Raw genomic sequence first — 26,859 nt, 5'->3', positions numbered from 1 at the left:
TGTAATTCCCCCTAACTTGGTCCATAGTAAGGTACACAAAACCATATGATATCATTTCCTGGAGATGCCGTCTCTGCTCTGAGGAAGCCCTGTCTATTCTGTGAACTAATGAGAAGATCATTAATAGAATTTCTGAAAGACTCTCAAGATACTTACATGCATATAAATGTACTTTCACTGAATGCAGTGGGAATGAATTTGTGTAACTGCTAATGTAATTAATAATCATTATAGACCTTAAGGTATGGATGAATTGAATTTAGCTCTAACCTCCCCATTCCTATAAACTCCAAGTAGCTATTTAATTTGCTATGTGAACATGTGTGCCAAGCCACACATGTGCATATGCTTATGTCTTTGTGGATGTCTGTATGAGCAAGTGTACATGTGCCATACAACCTACATGAGGGCATTTATATATCCATATCTATTAACTGTTATATTTAATTCATTTTTCGCTGTATTGTGTGTTCATTTATTTGTTGCATCTGTTATTTATCTTCTACACAAATGAAGTTATATCCTTTTAATTTGCTGCTTTTCTTTATACGAACTGAGAAGATACATTGCAAAACTGTTATTTCAATAAGTTATATCTATTTATCACATGAAGAAACACATCTACACCATTGGATGCTCCTGAACCAGTTGTTAAGTATTTCACCCATGAGGGATCAATGCTAGGTGGGTCAAAACAATTGTAGTAATTAAGAACAGTTCTCATATCTTCTGTCTCATTAACCAAATACACAACAAACGCTGTGAAAGTGAACATGCTTTACTAGTGAGCTACCAGGTATAAACCATAGATTCATTATCTAATACATATATGTATGTATGTATGTACGTACGTACGCACGCACATACACACACAGAATACAACATGTATTAAGTACTCTTTCTCTCATTTGCAAAACAAAATGTGTGGAATATTGACTTCTCACAGCTTTGCTTGTGTTAATGGTAATATGACATTTATATTCCTTACTGACAAATGGCTGCTCAAAGACTTGTAGAATAAAAGTTACTTCAGTTGTTAAGCGGATGTAAATTAGCAACAGGAAGGGTATCCAGCTATAAAATCTTGCATGAAATACATCCCATCTAACCCATGTTACTATGGAAAAATAGATCTGAAACAATCAAACAATTATATTTTATCTTTAAAGAAGAAATCTTAAACACGGCTTAGTTACTCAAATACTTCAGTAGCTACTCTGTTATCAGTTTTCTGCTTCATAGTACTTTTGTATAGTACTTTTATTTATTCCATTTGTAAAAATCAAACACACTTCTACCTATGTATATCATCCTCATTATTCTATGTTCATTTCTCCTTGCTTGCATGGTTTGAATGGATGCCATATCATCTTGCCACTTATTGCAGACCTTCAACCAAAGAAACCACATGTATCTGTTTTTTATGTTTTCATTTGGTATACCTTTATGGTTGAATGCCTTTCTACTACCAACCATTTAACAGTATCATTTTGATGCATTTTATCATACCTATTTCTTTACTACCCACAAGGGCCTAAACATAGAGAGGATAAACAAGGACAGACAAACAGATTAAGTCGATTATATCGACCCCAGTGCGTAACTGGTACTTAATTTATCGACCCCGAAAGGATGAAAGGCAAAGTCGACCTCGGTGGAATTTGAACTCAGAATGTAACGGCAGACAAAATACCGCTAAGCATTTCGTCCGGCGTGCTAGCGTTTCTGCCAGCTCGCCGCTTTTTATCATACCATTGGCATTAGGAAGGTTGAATGCAATGAAACTAAATATTTCCTTTTAGTTATGTAATTTTTTTTAAATCACTCTTCTTCCACATGAGTCATCCAAAGTTCGTATATTTCCATTTTATTGCACATAATTGTTTTTGTAATTAATTATTTGTATTGATGTCTTCCATCAGAGTATTGTAGCCACAACACAAGCATTTGACCAAGTTAGAAGCAGTGCAAAGTTTTCCAGTATAATGACATTGATATTAAGTATTGGCAATTATATGAATACTGGGTCGAGAAATGCTGAATCAATAGGTTTTGAAATATCTTACCTCAATAAGGTATGTAAAAACTGGATTATCCTTTTTTACTTTTTTTTATCAAAAAAATTTATATGATATTCATATTGGTTGTGTGGTAAGAAGTTTACTTCCCAGCCACCTGGTTCCAGGTTCAGTCCCACTGTGTAACACCTGAGGCAAGTGTCTTCTACTATAGCCTCAGGCTGACCAAAGCTATGTAAGTGAATTTGGTAGATAGAAACTGAAAAAAGCCTGTCGTGTGTGTCTTTGTGTCTATGTCCCCGTAACTTAGTTCAGCGAAAGAGGCTGATAGGATAAGTACCAGACTTAAAATAACAATAAGTACAGGGGTCTCAACTAAAATTCTTCAAGTGGTGCCCCAGCATGACCACAATCTAATGACTGAAACAAGTAAAAGATGAAAGATATTAAAGTATTATATATAAAGCATCTCAACTAGAATAACTTATTTCTCCTTTTTAATTTTGAATTATATCTATTTTTTCTAGATCTTATTTCTAATTCACTAACACATTCTAATATTACTATCATATCTCATTTGAGTACAACCTCATGATAGTTTGTTATATTGGTCATATAATAATTTTATAATCCTGTTTTCCACCTATCTTATCTCTCTTTTACATACCAAAGTTGTTGCTTACCAAAGCCTAAATTCTTTAAATTTCTTTTTGTTGTTAGAAATTCTGTTTATTGTCTTACCACGAATAGTGCTATCAGTACTTATTACAACCATTACAGCTTAAATTTTTTCAGGTATGCCTGGTTAATTCACTCATTTCAATGAAAAAAAAATCATTGATGAGTGAAATGGGTCATTGTTTTATTCTATCATAGCATAAGCAATCTTCTCAGAATAAATTCCATCAAAATTTTTGTTTGATCCTCAAATTCTGATGATGTAACAAGCAGTGTGTCTTGGGCATCTAAGCTTGTCAAAACATATCCCTCTCTAGATCTGATCACAGCCATTTTTCTCTAGAAAGAGAGTAAGAGAGCTTTTTACAAATAGAGTTTGTATATACTTTAAGGCTTGAAAACTAAATCTCTGTGAGTGAAAGGAGAAAGAGAAAAAGTTAAATGACAGCAGATCAATTTTGACATTTTTTTTTTTAATCTGAGAAACTTGTAGTGATAAAGATAAAAATTACAGTAACGCACTATACTTTCCTTCTTTGTACTTATTGCCTATTGTGTGTGCCCGTGCAAAATCTGCATGAACATATGGTATGCAAAAACACAAGACATTTCAGCTACATCATAATCATCACAAAAATTTGGTATATCATTTAAAGCAGAGACATGATGATATTAAACAAATATTAACTTATCTTTTAAAAGGGAAGTTATTATATATATGCATTAATTATCAAGTGAATTCTTTTAAAATTTTATATTAGTTCTCTAACCTTAATCTTTTCCTTTTCAACAGTTGAAAGATACTAAAACACAAGATGGATCCATGACATTATTACATTTTATTGCACAAATTGTACAAGATGATTATCCAGAATTAGAAAAGTTCGGAGATGATCTCACTTATATAGAGAAGGCATCGAAATGTAAATATGACAGTGATTAAACTTCTTTTAACAAACAAAACTATAAAGTTGCTTGAAATTTAAATTAAGAAGCATTCCTTAATATTACTTTTCACATAGTTATTATTCAGCAATTAGCACATTTATTGATTTCATTATGTGTGCAAGATAATGGAATGCTGAAAAGTTCCTGGCTTTGAGGGTGTCACGAAAGGCCTGGTTGGAGGCCCAACCTTCTGAGTTCCTTTACAAGACTTAGAAAAACTGAAGGACCTCTGTAATAAGTGTGTGAATCTGAGAAGGAAATATGTTAAATAAAATCATAATTAGCTGATCCTCCAGTATTTTCTTTTGCCCAAAGCCAGGAACTTTTCAGTACCCCCTTGTATCATCATCATCATCATCATCATCATATTACGTTCTCTTTCCATGTTAGCATAATTGATATTGCATTATAATTCACATTTCATTTGCTATTAGGTGTGCATTAATTTTATATTTTATTAGTCAGACATTCAACTTATACAAGTTGTGTATTTACAAATGTAAACTAAAGCATGTTTTTAGAATTTGATGGAATGTGCTATGAATGTTAAATAGGAATATTTTAAGAAACACTAGTACAAGATTTTAGCTCTTAACAAACTGAGTATGATTCTCTTTAGTTTTTCTGTTTGCTGTTGTTGATGTTTTTAAGGTAAACATAATCTACTACATTATATTTCCCCTCCTGTATAAACCTACAGCCCTTCTGTTTAATAATAATGTAAATTAATATTAAAAAAGGATAGGATATTTGAATACACAGTTTGTATGAGATAGAATTTATGTTTACAGAAAATGCATTCAATACTGTCTATTTTTTCGAATCATTTACTACTGTGATTGATGTTTTCTTTTTGTTTAGCTTCTGATGATCAATTACAAAAGAACTTGAAAGGCTTTAAAAAGAATTTGAACCAACTGGAATTAGATTTAAAAAATGCTGCTAATTCAAAGCTTCAAGGAGATAAATTTGTAGAAAAACTTGAAATATCCTTTGAAAAGTAAATGTTTATGTGGTGAATTATACGTATATATGTCATCAATGTTAGACGAATGAAAATGGAGTGCTCAAGGCATGTCATAGAAGATACTGTTTTTTTGTTTTTTTTATAAAACAGTAGCTGAGAGTTTGCTTCATGAAGTTTTGTGCCAATTCAAAATCAGTAAGATTTATACTTAAGTAGCATATGGGAACCGGTATAACATTAGATTTATAAGCACTAAAATTCACTCCATATGGCGTAGTGGTTAAGAGCACGGGCTACTAACCCCAAGATTCCGAGTTCAATTCCAGGCAGTGACCTGAATAATAATAATAATAACATCGAAAAATAACTTAGGAATGAGAACCCAGGTTCAAAATTTCCCCCAAGACGCCTGATGAAGGCTGGAGGGTATATCAGCCAAAACATTGTGTTAACAAAGATGAGGACAAATATCCGTCAAATGTAAATAATGTACATAATTCCTCATCTCTTAAATACAGGACTGTATTAATCCTTTTCTCTCAAATTTATTTCCATTTTGTATCATGTATTATTAAAATTGTCCTTTGTGTTGGTGAATTTTTTATTGAAAGTTTTTTTTTTTTTATCAAACCTTTAATACACCACAAGTGAACACACTATAGAAAGCAATTAAATAAACAAATCCATTTTTAGGTATTTTGTACTCATTATAGGATTGAGCTTTTGTGGTTTAGAAAATATTTTCAACAAGATGTTAAGAGTTAAGCTCTGTTGGGTATTGCGTGTCACTCTCCTAACATTTCTCCTACTTATTAATTCTGTTTGTAATAAACTTGCCAGTGTTTAAAAATATTTACTTTTTTATGTATGATACAACAATTATTTTTATTTGTGTACTAAATATATTATTCCTTAGCATAGTTTTTACCCGTTCCTGGACGAAGCCAAAACTCAGTATGATGTGTTGAACACTATGTATAAACAGATGGATATGAAATACACAGAACTTGCAAATTATTTTTCTTTTGATAGAAAAAAATATGCATCTGAAGAATTTTTTCATGACGTAAAGGAATTTCAAAGTAGCTTTGATGTATGTTATATTTTTCATTTTTTAAAAACTGCTTTTGAAAATATTTTAAAGGAATTGCATTTTTATGATCAATCATAACATTTATTTTAAAAAGTTTGTAGGATGGCTTGGATTACTGGTTGTAATCATTTCTAATTCAGCTAAATACCCTCACAATTCTAACCTACACTGCCACTAAAAACATTATAAATTTTATTATACACTGGAGAAACTAGTCCATTTAATATGTTCACTTCTTTGCAATGACAGTAAACAGCTTATAAAAAAAAATATTAAGAAAATTGGATTAAGGCGCAGGAGTGGCTGTGTGGTAAGTAGCTTGCTAACCAACCACATGGTTCCGGGTTCAGTCCCACTGCGTGGCATCTTGGGCAAGTGTCTTCTGCTATAGCCCCGGGCCAACCAATGCCTTGTGAGTGGATTTGGTAGATGGAAACTGAAAGAAGCCTGTCGTATATATGTATATATATATATATGTGTGTGTCTGTGTTTGTCCCCCTAGCATTGTTTGACAACTGACGCTGGTGTGTTTATGTCCCCGTCACTTAGCGGTTCGGCAAAAAGAGACCGATAGAATAAGTACTGGGCTTACAAAGAATAAGTCCCGGGGTCGAGTTGCTCGACTAAAGGCGGTGCTCCAGCATGGCCGCAGTTAAATGACTGAAACAAGAAAAAGAGAAAGAGAAAGTCTCTGAGTGTTTGATTCACTTGAACCACATTCTTCACAATAATGCACAGACAAAATCAAAGTTTTTTTTTCTTTTACAATATGAAAACTTGTTAAAAGGAATTTTTTATCATCCCCATTTTGTGAAGTAATCTCTTGGTGTGTGCCATTTCTTATGTTTAAGAAATGATGACACCTTATCAAGAGGCGTTCCGATCATTGTGTTGAGAAGTATAACATTGATTTGGTGCATATAAAGTTTGAAGTACATTGCAACAAAATTTTGGGGAAGGAAGAAAACTTTTCTTCATAGTAGTTATTTAATTGATGGATTTGTTACATTTGCAATCAAGTGGCATGAACATGGACAGATAGATATAAATGGTATGGTAAAATAGAAGTCCTGAAGAGTTTTGTATAGAAAAGGAAAAGATAGAATAGATAGATAACTTTCTCTTGAATGTGGTAGAATATCAAAGTGTAACATTTTGTTTGAGAGCACCTCTTCATTGTAGGAGTATGACAGTATAAGTAGTAAATCATGTTCCCTCAGACTTTTAGTAAACAGTGTGTGCAAAAGTGTGTATCCACTGAATTGTTAATTACTACATTATTTTTGGCAACTATGTTTTCTTCATGCATAAATTTCTTTTGTGTGCCAGTTGCAGAACATATGTGCACATAACTTAGAGTGAACAATGCTTTTAATCTTTTGGTGGCTTTGTATGGTGGTTACCCAGCTTATTTCATAATGTGAAACAGATGAGAGAACAATCTTATCCTTGGATAGAATGCCTGACTATTTTCAGAAAACTTTCCAAGACCTAGATGATAAGCTCCCAGTAAACCATGCCTCTGCTTGTTTAAATTTTTTTCCCAGTTCCTTAAGTCAGTAAGGCTGAACACCTGTTAATTAGGAATACTTTCATAAGAAAATGTTTGGCAGTTGAAACCATTTACATGTAATAGATTTATATTGTTATTTTTGCTCCTTTTTACAAAAAGTTCCTTATAGTTGATATTTCTATTTTAGAATGAGATTAATATTTAAATTATATAACGTTTCGTGTCTGATCATTGACAACTGTAATTTTATATGCAAAGGAGACAGAAAGTAAGCATATGTTTTGGTTGTGTTAAATGTCATCATTTTCAGTTTCTGACAGACTATATTTAATCTTTCATTGCTCTTTTTGTTCTCCATCCACCCATTTTAAATTTCCTAACTTACAGCAAGCTTTGAAGGAAAACAAGCAACAAAAAGAAACACTTGCAAACATAGCACGAGCAAAAGAGGCTAAAGAAGCCCGAGAACGAGAACGAAAAGAAAAGTTGCAGCGGCAAAAGCAGTTTATGGATGTTAATGCAGGTTTGTTTGGTAAATTGATTTTTACTGTTCCCAGTCAGGTTTAAATTATGTAAACACTGTTTTTAATCATACTACCAGAATAGATTATCATCATCAATACCATAAGGGTAATTATGATTTTTTACGCATTTTAAATCAAGTGACTTTTAAATACAAACTGATTTATATTTCATGCCCTTTATATTGCCATAGTTCTGTCAATTTAAAACAATTTTTTTGTTTTGATTTATAAGAGAGAATATTTATGCCAAATGGAGCAGTGAATTTTGAATTTGGATTCACTCCTCCTCCTATGCCAACTTCTCAACTGCAAATTGAGCAGAATATGTCCATGAACCAAGCTAAAAACAAACAAATTTGTACCTGTCTAGTCTATAGCATGATTTTTATCTAAAGCCATACTCTGGGTAAGGTAGGTCCAGATTAATCATGCAAATTTTGTTGGTATTCACATCATTCTTGTACATTAGAAAGTACTGATAGACTCAAAATCCTAGAAGTGTTTTGAAATTATCCTCAAGGCAAAAACTCTTAAGTTTAATTACTTATACTTTTTAAATTTTTCATAAGTTTTATAACCACAAGACGCTATAAGTCAGGATGGAAGTAATCAATTTAAACATCCCAAATTCCTTATAAAATATTCTGAACAAATTGTTGCAAAATGTCTATATATTTCCTTCAGATGAACCAAATCATGGAGTTGTTGACAATCTCTTGGAGGCACTAACGAGTGGTTCAGCTTTTAATATGAACCGAGAAAAGCGAGAAGGAAAACGACGAGCTCCACGCCCAGGAGGTAATTTGTTTCCATTTCTTGTACCTATGGTTATATTGTAGATTTTTGTTGTATGATTGTAAAACAGAGAGTAATGTTAAGGAATTATGTGTACTCATAAAAAAGAAATAATAAGGAATATATTCACTCAAAATCCTACATGATTTGTAAGGCCTCAAAAAATGTTGTTTAAGCCTTTAGTAAATTATAATACTCTATTTGTCTCATTGCAATGGTTTCGTTGCACTTGGAATAGAAAAATAGATTTTTTTCCCTCTGGACACTAGCTTAACATAATGTCTATTTTGTTAAAAGAGGAAGAGACAATATTAAACTGGAACTTGTACATAATTGCCTTTTTTTAACCATTATTTTAGGTTCATTTTGTCTGAAGTGACATAATGTTACATGATGACTAATTGTTTCTTTGGATAGGTGTCCTTCTTATTGTTAATCTTTATTTATGCCAGAAACTTATTAGACTGAGTCGGGCATAGTTATGTGAGTTGATCAAAGACTTATAACAATGTCTATGCAGTCAGATTTGAATTCATAACCTAATGCTCAGTCATGCAGCATATTAACTGCATAATGATGGTGCACCTTAAAAAACTTAATGGTAACCAGAGTGTATGACATTTAAACTGTTTATCTCTTTAGATGAGTATATCTCTAATATATGTTTTTAATAGTTTTTTGGATTATCCTAAGTACTGAATAAGATGTTGATGCATTGGTATAGAACTATCTTTTATGAGCTGCTAAGTGTATTGGTCATTTTAAACTTCATCCTGGTTGAAACTTCATATACTCCTTAAATTAAAAAAAATAATTCATTTATGAATGTCTTTTTTTCTAAAATCCTTGGTGAGATGGTACTTTATATTTTCAAATTTTTGCTTCCTTTTATGACATTTTTTTATTTATTCATTTGACTATATATGTTTTATCTATTTGCAATTTTCCCCACTGATAGACAGACCATCTATACTTTCAAGATCCAGGCGTCAGGGTCGTTGTTCAGCTATGGTTACTAAAATAACTGATACTGAGGTGAAAAATAAGACCAATTTCTATGCATGAAATGGCATTGTTGTTGCACAGTCATATGATTTATTTTCCTTGTTCTTATTCTTTTGCTTGTTTTACATTATTTTTTGTTAATGTCCCATATTTTAATCCTTCATATTCATTTTTCTTGGGAGTGTTTTTGTTTTGTATTATGTTATAGATTGAGCTTGACGGCCTTATCTCCAATCACTGTGTTGGGGAAGAACAGCACTTGTGAAGTTTTCTAGGTTACAAACCTTCATCATGTTATATAGATTTTTTTAGAGAATGTCTTTCTCATAGTTTAAATTCCTTTTGAATGCAAGTCAAAACAGAACTAACGAATAGATTTTATCTAGGAGAGAAAGATAAGAGAAAGAAAAGTATGAGAGAGAGAGAGAGAGAGTGAGTTAATGATACTCAATAGAAGACGCAAATCTAAATCAAGATGATAACTAGCTCACATTTTTTTTTTTTTGTATATACTCATCAAAAATGAAAGAAGGAAGTGTACAGAGGTACTTATAAAGAGATTAAAGAAAACATTGGAAAATGTACTTAGGTTTCAATTGAGAGCAGTAGATTCACAGATGCAATGGCACATACTTATAACACTTGGTATATGCCATGTTTCTACTATAAAAATTGATGAGAGGATTTCAATTGTCATTTTCTTAAATTTACAATACTAACTCACATCAATTTGCATGAATATTTGAACCAGTTATTAACAAACTCTCACTGCAATTTTGCTATTGGTGATGCTATTCATTTTGTTTTTAGTTTATTATATCTTCTATTGCTTCATAATTTTTACATATGTAATGAAGTATATGTGTAAGCATTTCTGAGAATGAATAAGACAGAACTTCACCTTTATGGATTAACTGAGAAAAACATGATAATTGTTTGAATATTATAGGTCAATTTATAACACATAAGTCATAGTATGTGACTAATTGTTTAACTTGTAGACAGTTTGAGAGACTGTGAAGCTTGATGTACAGCTTTTTCATTTAGGTACAAAAGGAGAGTGGATTTGAACTGGCTATGTCTGTAATGGAGATTGAGGTAGTCATTATGTTTATATCATCATCATCATCGTTTAACATACGCTTTCCATGCTGGTATCGGTTGGATGATTTGATTGAGGACTGGTGAACCAGATGGCTGCACCAGGCTCCAATCTGAGAGTTTCTACAGCTGGATGCCCTTCCTAATTCCAACCACTCCGAGAGTGTAGTGGGTGATTTTACGTGCCACCAGCACGAGGGCCAGTGAGACGGTACTGGCAATGGCCATGCCCAAATGGTGCTTTTTACGTGCCACCTGCACAGGAGCCAGTCCAGCGGCGCTTACAATGACCTCGCTCAAATGTTTTTTTCACGTGCCACCAGCACAAGTGCCAGTAAGGCAACGCAGGTAATGATAATGCTCGAATGGTGCTCTTTACACGCCACCGACATGGAAGCCAGTTTGTTGCTCTGGCAACGATCATGCTCGGAAGGTGCTCTTAGCGCTCCACTAGCACGGATGCCAGTCATTGAATTTGATTTCAGTTTTGATTTCACTTGCCTCAACAGGTCTTCGCAAGCAGAGTTTAGTGTCCAAGGAAGGAAAGGTACTCATAAGTGGGCTGGTTACACCCCTGGCATAGGCCACGAGGTTACGGTCTCACTTGGCTTGCCAAGTCTTCTGAAGCACAGCATATTTCCAAAGGTCCAGGTCACTAGTCATTGCCTCAGTGAGGCCCAATGTTCGAAGGTCGTGCTTCACCACCTCATCCCAGGTCTTCCTGGGTCTACCTTTTCCACAGGTTCCCTCAACCACTAGGGTGTGGCACTTTTTCACACAGCTATCCTTATCCATTCTCACCACATGGCCATACCAGCACAGTCGTCTCTCTTGCACACCACATCTGATGCTTCTTAGGTCCAACTTTTCTCTCAAGGCACTAATACTCTGTCGAGTATGCACACTGACATTACACATCCATTGGAGCATACTGGCTTCATTCCTTGCGAGCTTACACATGTCCTCAGCAGTCACTGCCATGTAGCCTGGCTTTTCATACACATGCGTCATACAGTCTACCTTTTACTCTGAGCGAGAGGCCCTTTGTCACTAGCAGAGGTAAGAGCTCTCTGAACTTTGCCCAGGCTATTCTTATTCTAGCAGCTACACTTTCAGCGCACCCTCCCTTGCTACTGCCTTGGTCACCTAGGTAATGGAAGCTATCAACTACTTCTAGTTTTTCTCCCTGGAATATGGCGGAAGTTGTTCTCTGCACATTTTCAGTGTTTATTGCTCCTAAGCATCTGCCACATACAAAAACTATCTTCCCAGTTAGCCTTCATTTGATATTTCTGCACCTCTTATGTGTCCATAGATTACACTGGGTACATCTTATAGAGTTTCTACCTACACCTTTTCTACAGATCGAGCAGGGCCAACTACCTGAAGGGATTTGTGGTTTGCCTGCCTTCCTACTTATTAGGACTTTGGTTTTAGCTAGGTTGATTTTAAGGCCCTTCAATTCTAATCCTCATTTCCACACTTGAAACTTCTCCTCTAGTTCTGATAGTGACTCAGCAATTAGAGCAAGGTCGTCAGCATAAAGGAGCTCCCAGGGGCATCCTGTCTTGAATTCCTCTGGTATTGCCTGGAGGAGGACTATGTTAAATAGGAGGGGGTTGAGGACTGAATCTTGGTGGACTCCTACCTCTACCCGGAATTCTTCACTGTATTTGTTGCCAACCCTCACCTTACTGACAGCGTCCCTGACATGGCTTGCACAGCTCTCACTAACCATTCATCTATCCCTAGTTTCCTCATTGACCACCAGATAAGGGATCAGGGGACCCTGTCAAAGGCTTTCTCCATGTCAACGAAAGTCAGGTACAAGGTTTATCTTTTGCTAGGTATTTCTCCTACAACACCTTGATTCTCTCTCACACACTATCTTGCAACAGGAAATACCTCAAGTCTTTGGTCCAGTCTGAATAACAAGCTGTATATACATTAATGTTTGCTCCTATGTTTTCTATGTCCATATTTTTGAGTACTCTAACTGAAAAACAATACATTGTACTTACATTTATGTATATCTGTGTGCTTGTTTGCATTTGAGTACTCTTAAATGTAAATGAATGAAATCAATATTTGTCATCAACATATTACTTATGCTTTCCATACTGGATTGAGTTGGGTGGGTTGTCACAGTCAGTGAATTCTTAGTGTTCCTATCCTCTTTTAGATCGGTTAGTGGACCATATCACTCATATGCTTAAATTTTGGATGTGGTTTCTATGACTGGATTGCCTTCCTGTCATGAGTCACTTTACTCAATGTACTGGGTGTATTATATTGTGGTGCCAACATAAGATAGATTGTCGTGCATTGCCTTATTAAAAGCAGCTTGAATAAGAGAGAGATGAGAAAGGACCAGAGTTAGATCGAGGGAATTAAAGGAGGAAACTGATTGGAGTCCGAGAATGAAAGAGGAGAGAGTGATAGAAGAGGGAGTGTTGGAAGAAGTGATGGAAGAGAGACTGTAATGGTATCTACATGTTTCTTGGTGAGAAAAAAAGATCAGGTGATGAATGACCTGGTTGATAGCACAGAAGTGATGTTACGGTACACTGAATATGAACAGATATGATGCTATGACTCATACATATGCATTTTTGTGGGAGAGGAAGAGATATCTAGCATGTTCATAGAATATACACAAGTCACTCTCTGTACTGGCAGCTCAGTACAGTGATTAGAAGAAAAGGCAGTTGGAGCAGAGTGAGCAAAGACGAGATCCAGTGCCATTTCCAGTTACATGTGTAACATAGTGCAGTGACTAGGAAAGAGGACGAGTGGAGGGAGTGCAAGTCATGGGGAATGTCTGAAAGGGCTGAGTATTGGAAATAAATAAATAAATGGTGAGTAGTACCAGACAGAAGAGCGATGGAGGGATGGATGTTACAGAGATGAGATTTAGGGAATGCTTGACTGGGCAAGATGGATGCAGGGGCAGGGCCCAATACATACAAGCATAACAAAATGCTTCCAGGACCTCACTTTTGTCATCATGGACAGATTTCCTCAAGCACAGTAAATCACCAATTATTTCAGTCCTTCTCATCTCCACCATGAGGTTCAACATTATGAGATCAGCTTTTCTGGGTCTTCTTTTACATGTTCCATCCACTTTAAGCAACCAGCACATCTTTATGCAGCTGTCCTCATCCATGAGCATCACATAACCAAACCAATACAGTTGTCTTTCTTAAATACTACCTCTGATTCTTCTTATGCAAAATTATTTTCTCAGTATATTAGCACTTGTTTTATATACACACTGACATTGCACATTCAGTGGGACATGCAAGCTTCACATCTTCTGCATTCAGGGCCCATGTCTCACTACCATGTAGCATTGCTGCATGCACATAAGTATCATAGAATTAGCCTTTCACTCAGAGAGAGAGAGTGAGACCTTTCAACACCAACAGAAGCAATAGCACTGAACTTTCTCTATCCTATTCTTATTCTATCAACTATACTTTCAGAACATCCTTCTCCACTACTAATTAGGTCATCTAGGTAACAGAAACTATCTATTACCTTTAGGGAGCCTCCAGGACATTCAAGAAGGTACATTTCTCAAGTGTCTTTAGTGTTTATTGCTCCTGCACATCTGCAAACAAATGCTACTTTCTCCATTAATCTTCCTGTGATTCCATTACTCCCCTTGTGTGCCCATAACTTGCACTGGATACACAATATAGAATTCTTGACTATAGCTCTCCTGTGTATCGAGCAGGGGCATTCACCTGATGGGAATAGCCCCATCTGTTTTCCTACTTACTTGAACTCTGGTCTTTGTAAACTTAAGTTTGAGTCCCTTTGATTCCAGATTTTGCTTCCAACCTGTAATTCTACTACAGACTTTGCTATAAGAATGAGGTTGTCAGTACATAGTAGTTCCCAGGAGCGGCAGTTCTTAAATTTTTCTGTAATATCCTAGAGGACAATCGTGAATAAGAAGGGACTGAGACCCAAGCCCTGCTAAACCCTTGTTTATATTTTAAATTCGTTACTCTACTCATGGCTAACTCTCACCTTACAGACAGCACTCCATACATGACTTGTATGGCTTTCATGAGCCATTCATCTATCCCTAGTTTTATTAGAGACGACCAGATCACAGAGTGAAAGTTTCTGTTAATGATTTTCTCCATGTCAACAAAAGCTAAATACAGTGGTTTACTTTGACTTAGTACTTCTCTTGAAAGTAAACCATTCAAATATAGACGGATGTGTTACCATATATATGTTTATGTAATATACTTACATGTATTATATATATAATTTGTTTGTACGTGTGTATGAGTGTGTGTGTTCATGTCTCTTTATCTTCCCATTATACAGTTGTTGTAAACAAATATTCTTATCAGACAAGTTATGACATTTGCAATGTTCAAAGGATTAAGGAAAATTATCTACTTCGGAAAACAGGTGAGTGTTGGCCACCAGAAGTGTATGCCGTACTAGAAGTTCTGCTCAATGAATTTTGTCTGATCTATGAATGCATAGATATTTGAGCATTTAAATGGCAATGAAAAGTCTCCATCAATTCAGTACTTAGAGTTGTGTTTTATTTGTTGGAAAATGACATTGATTTGATTATATTATTTGTAAGTCACTTGATTTGCTTACTGAAACAAAGTTATCAATTAATTGGTGTCTTAGAAGTAATTTTTTACTTATTCCAAGGAGATGAGAAGCAATTCATAGGTTTTAAACACCTTAATTTTCTTCTGATACTAAACTAAAATACTTTAAATTATCTAGAATATTATATGGTTAATATGAAATTGTTTTGGGCATGCTTTTAATCCTGTATTTAACTATGTTCCTTACATCATTTCTTTGACTGATCTAACTTTCATTGTTCCAGCATGTTCTGTTTGTGCTATGTTTAAACAGTTGTGTCTTTGATTATTGTCTTAAAAGTTTTCAGTTTTTCTCCCATCAATTATTGCCATGAGAACTACATACTAAGTGTTTTAATGATTTTTAACCTATATTATATTGAGCATTTTGTGAAGTTATGATTTGAGCTATCTACTAAACTGTTTTTCATTCACATTTCCATTGTATTCAAAAACGTAATATTTCAAGCACATTTGAATAGTTTTGTTGTTTAATTTCCAAAAACATTAACACTTTAAATTCATTTATTTTATTGGCACGATTAATAATTTGTTTTTCTTGCATATTCTTTCTGTTTTTTAATCTATTTATTTGCTTCTGGTATGTTACTAATATAATTAATTTGGCCTACTTTTATTTGTTTATTTATTGTTTTTATTTTGTCTAAGAATGTTTTATCTCATCATCAAAAAAACTTTGTTTTTATAATATTTTATTGCAGTATCGTATAGTGAATATTGTGATTTGTAAATAAAACCTGTAAATCTCTCTATACTAAGTTATTATTTTTTAAAATCTTAAGATGTATTCATTGTCATGAGATGAAATAGAAACTAACATGTTTAGCAGGCAGGGCCCTTCATAATGAAGGAATCAGAAATGTGTTGAAGGATGTATGAAAGATGTTAGAAGCTAGAAGATCACAAGTAAATATAGTTAAAAATCCAAAAATATGTGAGAGAAAGAGAAATAAAAGAAAATAAATTAGCTAAAATTACAATTTTGGTTTTTGCTACGTTGGGATTTTAAAAAATATAGTTTTTTAGGATGTATTTAAATAACAATTATTTATATTAGTGATTATACGAATGAATCCTGAGAATTTCAACCGTCCTCCTCCCATACCAGCCCACAAGCTATATCATAGGGTTGAACCAAAGCACTAAAGTACAATAGATTGCAGATTTTACAAGAAATGCAATAAATAATCAAAGAAAGCAGTACAAATTTGTCCTCAGTAATTTGGCATTAGAGAACTACATTTGAGAAGGCTAGAAAAAAATGGATGATCTCTTAGATTTGTGACTTCTGACTTTTGTAGAAAAAATATATACTGACTTTTATTTGTTTATTTTTTTCATTTTTTATTTTCTGTAGCATACAGTCATAGGTGCATGAAGAAAGAAGGGAGTAATAGGATGGAAAAGAAATAGTAGTATCAGGGGTTTAGCAAGAGAAGGCCAGAGAGTGATAGGAGTAATGAGGAGAGTTAAGAAGGAGGAGATGCAGTGCTACACCATGTTATTTATGAGTGGGGAGAACGGTGTGTGAAGTGATAAGGCGATGATGAGAAGCCAGAGTGTATTCTCAACTTGTCTTAAATAGGAGGGGGTTGAGGACTGAACCTTGGTGGACTTTTTTTTTTTGTTGGTGGGGGGTCAGATCTTCTGCAGCACCATGTATATCATCTGTCAACATGGTCCTCTGTCATCTTTTTCATAAGCTGGAACATCTTATGGTCATTTTCCACCATCTCATCTCAAGACTTCCTCTGTCTGCCTCTTCCACAAATGCCATTCATTTTGAGTAATTAACACTTTGCAGTTGTCATCCTCCATATGCATCATATGCCTATATTATTATAGTCTCCTCTCTTGCATGTCACATTTGATTCCCCTAATACCCAGCTTGTCTCTCAGTTCATTTATACTCCATCATTTTTTCACAGTAGCATGGCATATCCAGCAAAACATACTTGCCTCATTTCTTTCTAGTCCCTGCATCCCCCAAATTTAAGACCCATGTCTCACTGTTCTGCAACATACTTCACATACAGACATGATACAATCTACCATTTGCCTTTGAGAAAATTCCTTTGTTGCCAGCAGAAGTAATAGTTCCATGAACTTTTTCTAATCTGTTCTTATTCTAGCTACCTTGCTTTCAGAATATCTGTCTCTACTGCTGCTCTGGTCTCCTATTAGTTGTATTTAGGGAGCCCTCTAAGCATTTGAGCAAATCTATTTACCAAGTGGTCTTAGTTCCTACTGTCCCTATACACCTACATCATATAAATACCTTTTCTATTAGCCTACATTTAATCCTACTATACTTTTTGTGTGTTCATTGTTTACACTGGACATACCTTATGGTATATCTACTCCTTTTATTTTCACTAAGTTTACTTCAACAACTTTCAGTCCCTGATTTTGTTTGTATGTCTGGAATTTCTGCTTCACTTCTTTTACTGATTCTGTCATATGCATTGAGTTGTCAGCATATAGGAGTTCTTAAGTGTAGCTAATCCCAAATACTCTGCTATAGCTTGGAGGACTATAATAAATAGAGGGTAAGGTTAAGAACTGAGCCCTGATATATCCCCACCTGCACATTCAATTCATTACTGATTTTAACGTTACTGACTGCCCCTTTGCAGTCACAAACCATTCATTTATACTTAATTTCCTTAGTGACCAAATCACAGTACAAGGGACCTTATCAAAGCTTACTCCAGATCAATAAAGGTGTATGGGCTTATTCCTAGCCACAGAAAAGATGGCATCATGATGTTCATCATAGTGCATTTCTCTTGATCTTCGACCCAAACCTCAACCCATCACATCCACACTCGTTTGTCTGGCTGAACTTGACCTCTCACTCAACTGTTTCTCGTTTACTGGTGATTCTTACCAGCAGATCTTGGGAGTGGCCATGGGAACAAGAATGGGCCTGTTCGTTGGCTATGTTGAGGCCCAAATATTCTAAAGTTTCTCTGGTCCCACTCCCGAACTACATGGCTGTTATATTGACGACTGTATCGGTGAAACCTCACCTTCCCACGAACATCTAGACTCCTTCCTGTCTTTTGTCAAATCTTTCCATCCTGCCCTCCACTTCTCCTGCACTATCTCTAACACCTCTGTCTCCTTTCTTGACATTTCGGTCAGCATTCATCACTCCACTCTTGCCACCTCCACCCACTACAAATACACAGATTCACACTCATACCTCAACTTCTCCTCCCACCCTAAACACACCAAACTTTCCATCCCCTATTCCCAATTCCTCCTTCTACGCAGGGTCCGCAGTGATGACCATGACTTTGAGACTCAGTCTCAACATGTGGCTCGCCACTTCATCCTACGGGAATATCCCCTCACTACTATCCACACTAGTCTTGCTAGAGCACGTTCCGTGGACCATGCATCTACTCTCCCCCTCGAACCTTCCCCACCGTCTCCTGTTTCCCCTCACCTACCACCCTCTCCAACACACCAATCTCTGAGCCTTCCCGCAACTCCAGTCCAACCCCTCCACTTTGCACATCTTCCTTAACTGACCCACTCCCCTCCTTCAAATGATCCCACAACCTACAAGACCTTTTGGTCCACAGCTTCTTCCCTAACCCAATCTCCCATCCTGGCTCATTCCCCTGCTCCCACCTACGCTGCTGCACTTGCCCTTACCTCTCCAACACCACCCTCACTGGCACCACCATCGACCCTTTCACATCACCGACTCCTTCACCTGCTCTTCTACTGCATCTCCTGCTCTCTCTGCCCTCCTCTATACATTGGGCAAATGGGACACTGCTTGGCTGACCAGTTCAAGGAACACCTTCAAGACATCCGACTTGGCATGACACCCTGGTCTCGCACCATTTCCACTCTACCAGTCACTCTTTGCAACACCTGTCTGTGTTTGGATTGTCCTTGCACAGGGCCCATCTGAACTCCTGTCTTTGCCGTGAACAGGGGTTAATCTTCTCTCTTCACTCCTTTGCACCACATAGGCTCAACTCTTCATCTAACCCTCCGCCCTTCTCCTCTCTTCCTTTCACACCTACTTCCTCCCACCCACCTCTCCTCTCTTGCTCCTACTTCTCTTCACTCCTACTCTCCTCTCTTCTCTTGACTCCTACCCACCTCCCTTCCCCTCTCCCTTCATTGTAACCCCTCCCTCGTAACTCCCTTACACAATCCAACCCCACCCATCCCTTACTCCCACCTCTACCCCCTACCATCAGCCTAACCCACACCCCACCCTTGCTTTCCCCACTCTCACCTCCCCCACATCCCAACACCACCACACCATACCACACAACACCACATCACACCATCACACACACACCAGCACTGACCTCTTCCCAGCACCACACCATCATCCACATACCTACATACACACACATCAAAGTGACCAGCCCTTTTCAACACACATACATGCATGTGTACCTTCATTTTGGGATCACCACTACTTTATTATCTCCCCTCCTTCCTAGCTCTCTTGTGTGACCATTCTATCCAGCATTCGCCATGATAGACCGCTAGCCACTACACATTCTTTATTTTCTCTCCTTGTTTCTTTCTGTGGAAGAGCATAGGCTTGAAACGTTAAAGACTTTTTCACATCCCAAGCGTTAAACTAATACATTTGTTTGTTATCTACACCACCTGTCTTCATCTTTTGTTTTTTTGTGAATTCTCCCCATATTAACTATTTGGTTCAGTATGATACATTTGTGTGTGACATGCTTATTGTAGCAGCCCATTTCATACAATTGATAGGAAAAAATACTTTTGATTTTGGATTTCCCTTCTGTTTTTGATAACAGCACAAACAATCCACACCCAGCTCTTACCAAAATCAGTGATGACAATATATGTCAGATATTATTATTGTTAGAAAAGAAAAATTTTCATATTTAACATTGGAAATTTTGTTCACTTGTGCACCACACCATTTTGAATTAACTGCTAAGATTTTAAAGTAATAAGTGCCTATTTATAAATCATTGTATCAAACTTGAAGAAATAGAATGCCATGCAAGCTGTAACATAACTGATATTAAAGTTGTTCAACAAGTAATAAATGTGTTGCTCCAGTCCTACAAATGGGACTTCTTTTTGTCTTTCATTTCTCTCCCAATTTAGTGCTTATAATGTTTAACTTTTGTTTAATATTTATTTCCAGTTTCAAGTGTTTGCTGTTTATCAAATTCTGTTAATTAATGTTTAATTTTTGTTTGTTTAAATTATCTTTTTCTCTTTCTTATTTCCCTAGGTGCTGAGAGACGGGCTCACATAAGACCCCGCGTCTGTATGACCCGAGAAACAAGTGGCACGTCAGTTTGTTGATACCTTAAGCAATAAAAGAATTTTGCCATTTTATATATTCCCTTTCTTCTGAGTAACGGAAACTGATTAAAAAAACGAAAGATAATCAAGTCATCCAATGTATAAAAATACATGTTAATTTAATCTTCTAATTGTTCATCTCAAAAGCAAAAGTTTTTAAATGAAATTAATAAATGTGAGGGAATGCAGGGAAAAAAATTCAGTCATTTTTATGATTAAGTTTTTTCATGTATTTCTTAAGAATTTTTAGTTTTTTTTTTTTTTTCAATACCCCCACAAAGTCATTCATAAAACTCAGAATATATATCTGATGTTTATTTTGGCTTAAGTTTCTCTAGACACGTGACATAATGTAAAGTTTCACACATCTGTGCTCATGTCAAACTTTCAAAAATATACTGAAATGCAAGTGTAATTTGTATGTCTATCTGTGTGTGTAAAAGAAATAGGCAAAGAGATATGAATAATTATGGATGTTAAAATTATAATTCAAACTTTCATTAATCATTGCATTTTGGAAATAAAAAAAAAATAGGGACCAATATGAGATGTATGGATGAGTTCCTGTCACAATCTAAAATTCTCCTTTGCAATATTTTAATGCATTTTTCACTCTATAAGCCAAATTTGTGCACTACCACTGCACACTCTTATGTGAATAAAACTTTAAGCAGACAAGGTTCATAGCTTGTTCTGCTGCAACTTGAAAGTTTTATTATCATTTAGTTAACTTCATTAACATTGAAAATAGATGTTGTGTCAAAGGTTGTTGTTTTCAATGCTCGTTAGTTCCAGATCAGCATTGATGAAGCAAATTGGCTATCAAAATTGTTCCAGATATGACTAGCCTAATTTGTTTTCTACAGTTTTTTATGTTCATAAACTTTTGCCATTCATCTCATAAACAACAAAGCAGTGTAGAGCATAATTTTCAGTGCATTGCTTTTGACCAAAGATGAGCTTGCATCATCATATCTTTTTGGAAACTTTAACCAGCTTGTGGAAAAGTTGCAAGCTCTATTATGTAGATACCATTGAGAGATTCAAAATGTGAAGTGCAAGACTTTGGTAAGGTAATGTAGGACTGTGAGGTCTGTCTAAACTAAGGTCAACAAATACTTATATTTTTTTCAGACATTGTTTATAGAACTATATATATCCTTCCTTCTTTGCAATGGCAGAATGTGATGTATGAGAGATTTGACTGCTGTTTCTTAAAGGTTGGTGGGTTCACTCTTCTATGCTTATGTAGAAATTGCCTCAGTAGGTTGTAGAAGATGACATTGTTGGTATAATTATTCCATTTCAGAATAACAGTAACTTAACTAAAAGAACTTTGTTCAAAGAGCAACAGCTTTTGCTGATGTGAAAGATATAGTCACACATACACATGTGATCCGTGCAAGAGTGGAAAAATGAGAATTAAAATGATGATAATGATATTCACATGTCCATACACACACATAAATATAGATATAATTGTGTGCAGATGAGCGTGTGTGTGTTTATATATATATATATATATATATATATATATGTGTGTGTGTGTGTGTATAAACTTTTTTGTTCTCCATTTTTTTCCTTTCAACCCTTTCTGTTAAAGAGCATAGGCTCAAAATGTCAAAGATTTTTGCATTCTTTTCAAGCATCAATCTAATACACCTGCATGTTGTTTTGTCACTTGTTTTTGTCTTTTGTTTTCTGCAGAGTAGTTGATGTTTGGAAGGGCATCCAGCCATAAAATCCCTGCCAAAACAGATACAGTAGCCCAGAGTAGTCTTCTACCTGGCTGGCTCCTGTCAACCGTCCTACCCATGCATGCATGGAAAATGGATGTTAAATGATGATGATGTATACACACACACACTGATTTGCTTAATAGAAATGAGGGAAGAATAAATCAGTAAATGCTGCAGAGTATACAGTTTATGTAAAATGAATGTTTCTCTTGGGATCTTCAGGTGAAATCTTCATTGAATAAATAATGGTATAATCAGCTAAAACTAAAATGTTATTTTGAAAAGCTGCAATGCAAAACTTGATATAAACATCTTGAAAACTCAGCTCTTTTTATTATTGTTATTTTATTGTAACTATGCTTTATGTATTAAGTGTCCTTGCTGTATATTAACAAGGAGATATCTTTTGTCTTTTACTTTTTTCATTCATTGGACTGTTGCCATGCTGGGGCACAACCTTAACTCCAGCACTTATTTTTTTAAGTCAGGTACTTTTTCTTTCAATATCTTTTTTGAACCACTAAGTTATGGGGGCACAAGCAAATGAACATTGGTTGTCAAGCAGTTGATGGAGGCAAACAGACATATATATTTTACAGCTTCCACACAGTTTCTGTCTACAAAGATGACCCAGAAGGCATTAGTCAGCCTAAAGCTATAGTTGAAGACACTTGCTCATGTTGCTGTGCCATGGGCTGAACCCAAAACCATGTAGTTGTAAAACAAGCTCCTTAACTGCAAAGCCATACCTGCACACACACACACACACATATGTATATATACATATATATGCATATTAATGTATTATTAATGTGTGCATGTATATATGTAGGTATGTGTATTTATTCTTTTGCTTGTTTCAGTCATTGAACTGTAGCTGTACTTTAGCATCTCTTCAAAGGGTTCAGTCTAAGCCTGGTATGTTTTCTGCCAGTTTCTTTCTGTCAAATTTTTATTACGACATAAGCAAACACTGGTTATCAAGTGGTGAGAAACAAACGTGCACACACACACACGCATACACACACACACACATGATGAGCTTCCATAGTTTCTATCTGCCAGATGCACTTGTAAAGTATTGGTTGACCTGAGACCCTAGTAAAAGAAGAAAACTTCTTAACACATAGCAATACCTTTGTGTGATTGAGAACTGAGGCTGTATTTCTGGGTTCAATCGAACCATGAACAAAGAAGATTTCTTAACCTTACACCCATGCCCACACCTAAGTTTTGTGAAGATAGTCTCAAAAACGAATTTAGCATTCAAAGCATGAAGTAAAAGACAATCATGCAGATATTAACTTTTAATGCTCATTTTTGCTGAATTACTATGATAAAAAATAGACAAAATATTGGAATGAACTAGGTCAATCAGGTCTCTCATAATACATAAATTATGTAAATACTGTATTTTATACATGAAGTCTTAGCATGCAAAAATTGATACAAAATGAATTTGAGCAAAACTATAATTGTTATGTCTGATACAGTGATGTATGGCAAATCAAGGGTAACTACTGTCTAATGTGTATGAAAAATGAATTTGACTTCAATGAACTAATACTGTATTAACTTAAGGTGAATGAAAACATTGAATTTGCTCTGGCATTTACCATATAGCATTTAATCTAGCTCTCTATTATTTGCACTAACTATACCATCCTCATGCATAAATTGTTACAAGTGAGAGATATACACTTATCTATTCTAGATATTGTATCTTATATCTAATAAGGAGAATGAAGAATTTGAACATTCAAACTTTATGTTCATTTCCAGTTAGCTTATTCATAATAATTGTCTGACACGTGTTTCAGTTGTACTAATTGCATATTGTTGCATATTTATATGCAGCAGCATATAGATATATGCACACACTCACAGAGTCTGAAGTTTTGACTGATGTGACCCAAAAATGTGAAAATGACAACCATTCAGTTGCTAAACTCACAGGGATTTTGTATTATTGCTATTTCAAAATAATTTTAAAATTGTCCTGAAATATATTCTTAGATAAAACTCTCTCATATCCTCTGTGGTGTGTTACATATTTTCTTCATTTTTACAAATATTGCAACTCCTAAGATTTAAAGACATTGAGTTAGATAACGATTGATGATTATTGAAGTAAGAAAAAATTATATACTGATCTTGTGTGAGTTACATGCACCACTGATACTGGTATTATCATTGGAAAATGTTTAACTATAATATAATTTAATTCACCTCCCCTGTAAATTTTCAACCTCTGTACAGTAAACCACCAAACTATGAATCAAAGAGGGAAACCTCTATACTATTCCTAGAAAAAGCAGTCAAATTTCCTTTAAAAATATTTCTTTTCTTTTGTTAACTTGCTACAAATTGATCAGAACTTGATCACTGATGAGATTATCTATCTTCAATTTACAAGAATTAATAATAATTATAATAATGGTTTCACATTTTGTTACAATGCCCAGAAATTTGGGGGAGGAGATAAGTTAATTGCATCAACCCCAGTGCTCAGCTGGTATTTATTTTATATTGACCCTGAAAGAATGAAAGGGCCTGGGATTTATTTTATATTGCCCCTGAAAGAATGAAAGGCAAAGTCAACTCAGGTGGAACTTGAAATCAGCACATAAAGACAGATGAAATGTCAAACACGATTAGAAGAGCACAGCCTGTAGTAAAACAGATTGACTTTATTTATTGAACAATATTTCAACAGCACATCTGTCTTCCTCAGATTCAAAATGAGTCAAGAATGATGAAAAATTATGATACACAAATATTTAGCTGGACTATATATACTATGCTTCTTCCTAGACACAAAAAGACTTCAAGTTTCATTTGTCCATAACTGGTTTAAACAAGAAAAAAGTAAAAAAAAGGAAAGAACTGTTATCAAATGTTTTGTATAAGTCTAATGGAATTCTGTAATTTTGTTCATCCCCTTAGAATATGACACAAATAACTCACAAATATATTTATCTTCACATGTTTTGAGGATTGAAAGTTTGGTAGAGACAGAATATTTTCTAGGAATGTGTAATTTAAGTTGTTCATTAAAGTTACAATCGTTTGTAGTGACATGCTCAGCAAGTTCCATCGAAACAGTGTTATAGTTCCTGACATTATATTTATGGCCATTTTTTTTTTTTTTATGTGCAGCCAACAAGATTTTTAACTTGAGGAAGAGACATAGTGTTGAAATATTGTTCTAAAAACATAGTAAAGCTGTATTTTGTTACACCTCATGCTCTTCTAATTGTGTATTTACCTTCGTAAAGAATTAAATGAATCTTCGTAAATAACAATAAGAAGAGTACGATGTGATTTGTAATAGAGATTGTTTATTTACCTTCATGAAGAGTTACATCAATCTTTATAAATTATCAAAATCTATAGATGATGATAATAACAGATTCAAATTTTGGCACAAGGTCAGTAATTTTAGGGGATATAGTAAGTTTATTACATTGACCCCAATGCTTAAATGGTACTTATTTTATCAATCCCAAGATGAACAGCAACGTCAACCTCTGGAAACTGAACTCAGAATGTAAAGCTAGAAGAGAAGCCACTAAGCATTTTGTCCAATGTGCTGATTGTGCCTGCTCACTGCCATGCTGATAATGATAGTTTGAATTCTGTGAAATATTTTCGTTAAAAAAATCTCTTTCCACCTACAAAGCAATATAATGTTTAATAGATTCATAATAACATTTCTCCTCTTCAATCCATAAATTCTTTTTACTATCCATTTTACCATCTGCCATTATCTTATAATATGTAGTGAAGTGCCAGTTGTTTTCCATAATAACATTGATTTGTGTTTCTTAGCTGGTTCAAATTGGTGTTTTACTGATGTTTTTAGAGCAGAAACTGAAAATTGTGATGTATTGCTGTGTGTTAGACTACTACAAGTTCTTGAATTCTGATGATTATTATTGATTAATGATAGTTAACTTTTCATGTTACCTAAGACTTGTATATGAGCAACTGTCTTGAGCAAATTGTTTATATTTGCATGTAGATACATACATTATGCTCCTCTATCTGTGTTATGAATTGACTTTTTTTTTTCATTTCTGCCTAAAAATGATAGAAAAGTAAAAGGCAAAAATTTCCAAGATTTTTGCTCCGATGTTATATTTCCTCCATGCAGTTACTTTAACACTAGAGGTATGGATGAATCTAAGTGTGTTATTATGTCCTACAATTTAAATGTTTTATATTGTCACTTCATATCATACCAGATATTTTGTATATGAATAAACCTTGTTTTATATTTGATCATTATGTATTTTATATTTCATGATTGTAAGAGCTTGTTTCAGTTTTTTACCTTATATATCAACTTACTGCCCGAATTTTACAGACTGTGATATGTCACCTTAATTGCCTTAAAACTTTTTCTATTCTGAGTAGGGGCGGGGGAGACATTGATTGAGAAACAAAAGTAGCAGGTAACAATAATTAAAAAATGAGAGAATATTGA

General features: G+C 34.9%; 1 protein-coding gene across 5 annotated transcripts in view; it reads left to right on the top strand.

The window, feature by feature from the left end:
* The window catches only part of LOC115222594 (protein diaphanous homolog 2), a 143,274-nt gene extending 116,617 nt beyond the window's left edge, over positions 1-26,657 (top strand). For 2 of the 5 annotated variants that reach the window (XM_029792888.2, XM_029792886.2), the window contains 8 exons: positions 1,923-2,075; positions 3,490-3,619; positions 4,506-4,630; positions 5,540-5,704; positions 7,605-7,749; positions 8,426-8,539; positions 9,495-9,571; positions 20,558-26,657. In XM_029792888.2, the coding sequence (XP_029648748.1) occupies positions 1,923-2,075; positions 3,490-3,619; positions 4,506-4,630; positions 5,540-5,704; positions 7,605-7,749; positions 8,426-8,539; positions 9,495-9,571; positions 20,558-20,581 (933 nt within the window). In that variant the 3' untranslated portion in view covers positions 20,582-26,657. The remainder of the gene's footprint in view (positions 1-1,922; positions 2,076-3,489; positions 3,620-4,505; positions 4,631-5,539; positions 5,705-7,604; positions 7,750-8,425; positions 8,540-9,494; positions 9,572-20,557) is intronic. The other 3 variants (XM_029792887.2, XM_029792890.2, XM_029792889.2) reach the window with 3 other exon arrangements.
* The last annotated feature ends 202 nt before the right edge of the window (positions 26,658-26,859 follow it).

The sequence above is a fragment of the Octopus sinensis genome, linkage group LG20 (genome assembly GCF_006345805.1).
Source record: "Octopus sinensis linkage group LG20, ASM634580v1, whole genome shotgun sequence".
NCBI lineage: Eukaryota > Metazoa > Mollusca > Cephalopoda > Octopoda > Octopodidae > Octopus > Octopus sinensis.
Note: the sequence above shows the minus strand (reverse complement) of the source record. Positions and strands in the feature narration are given on the sequence as shown.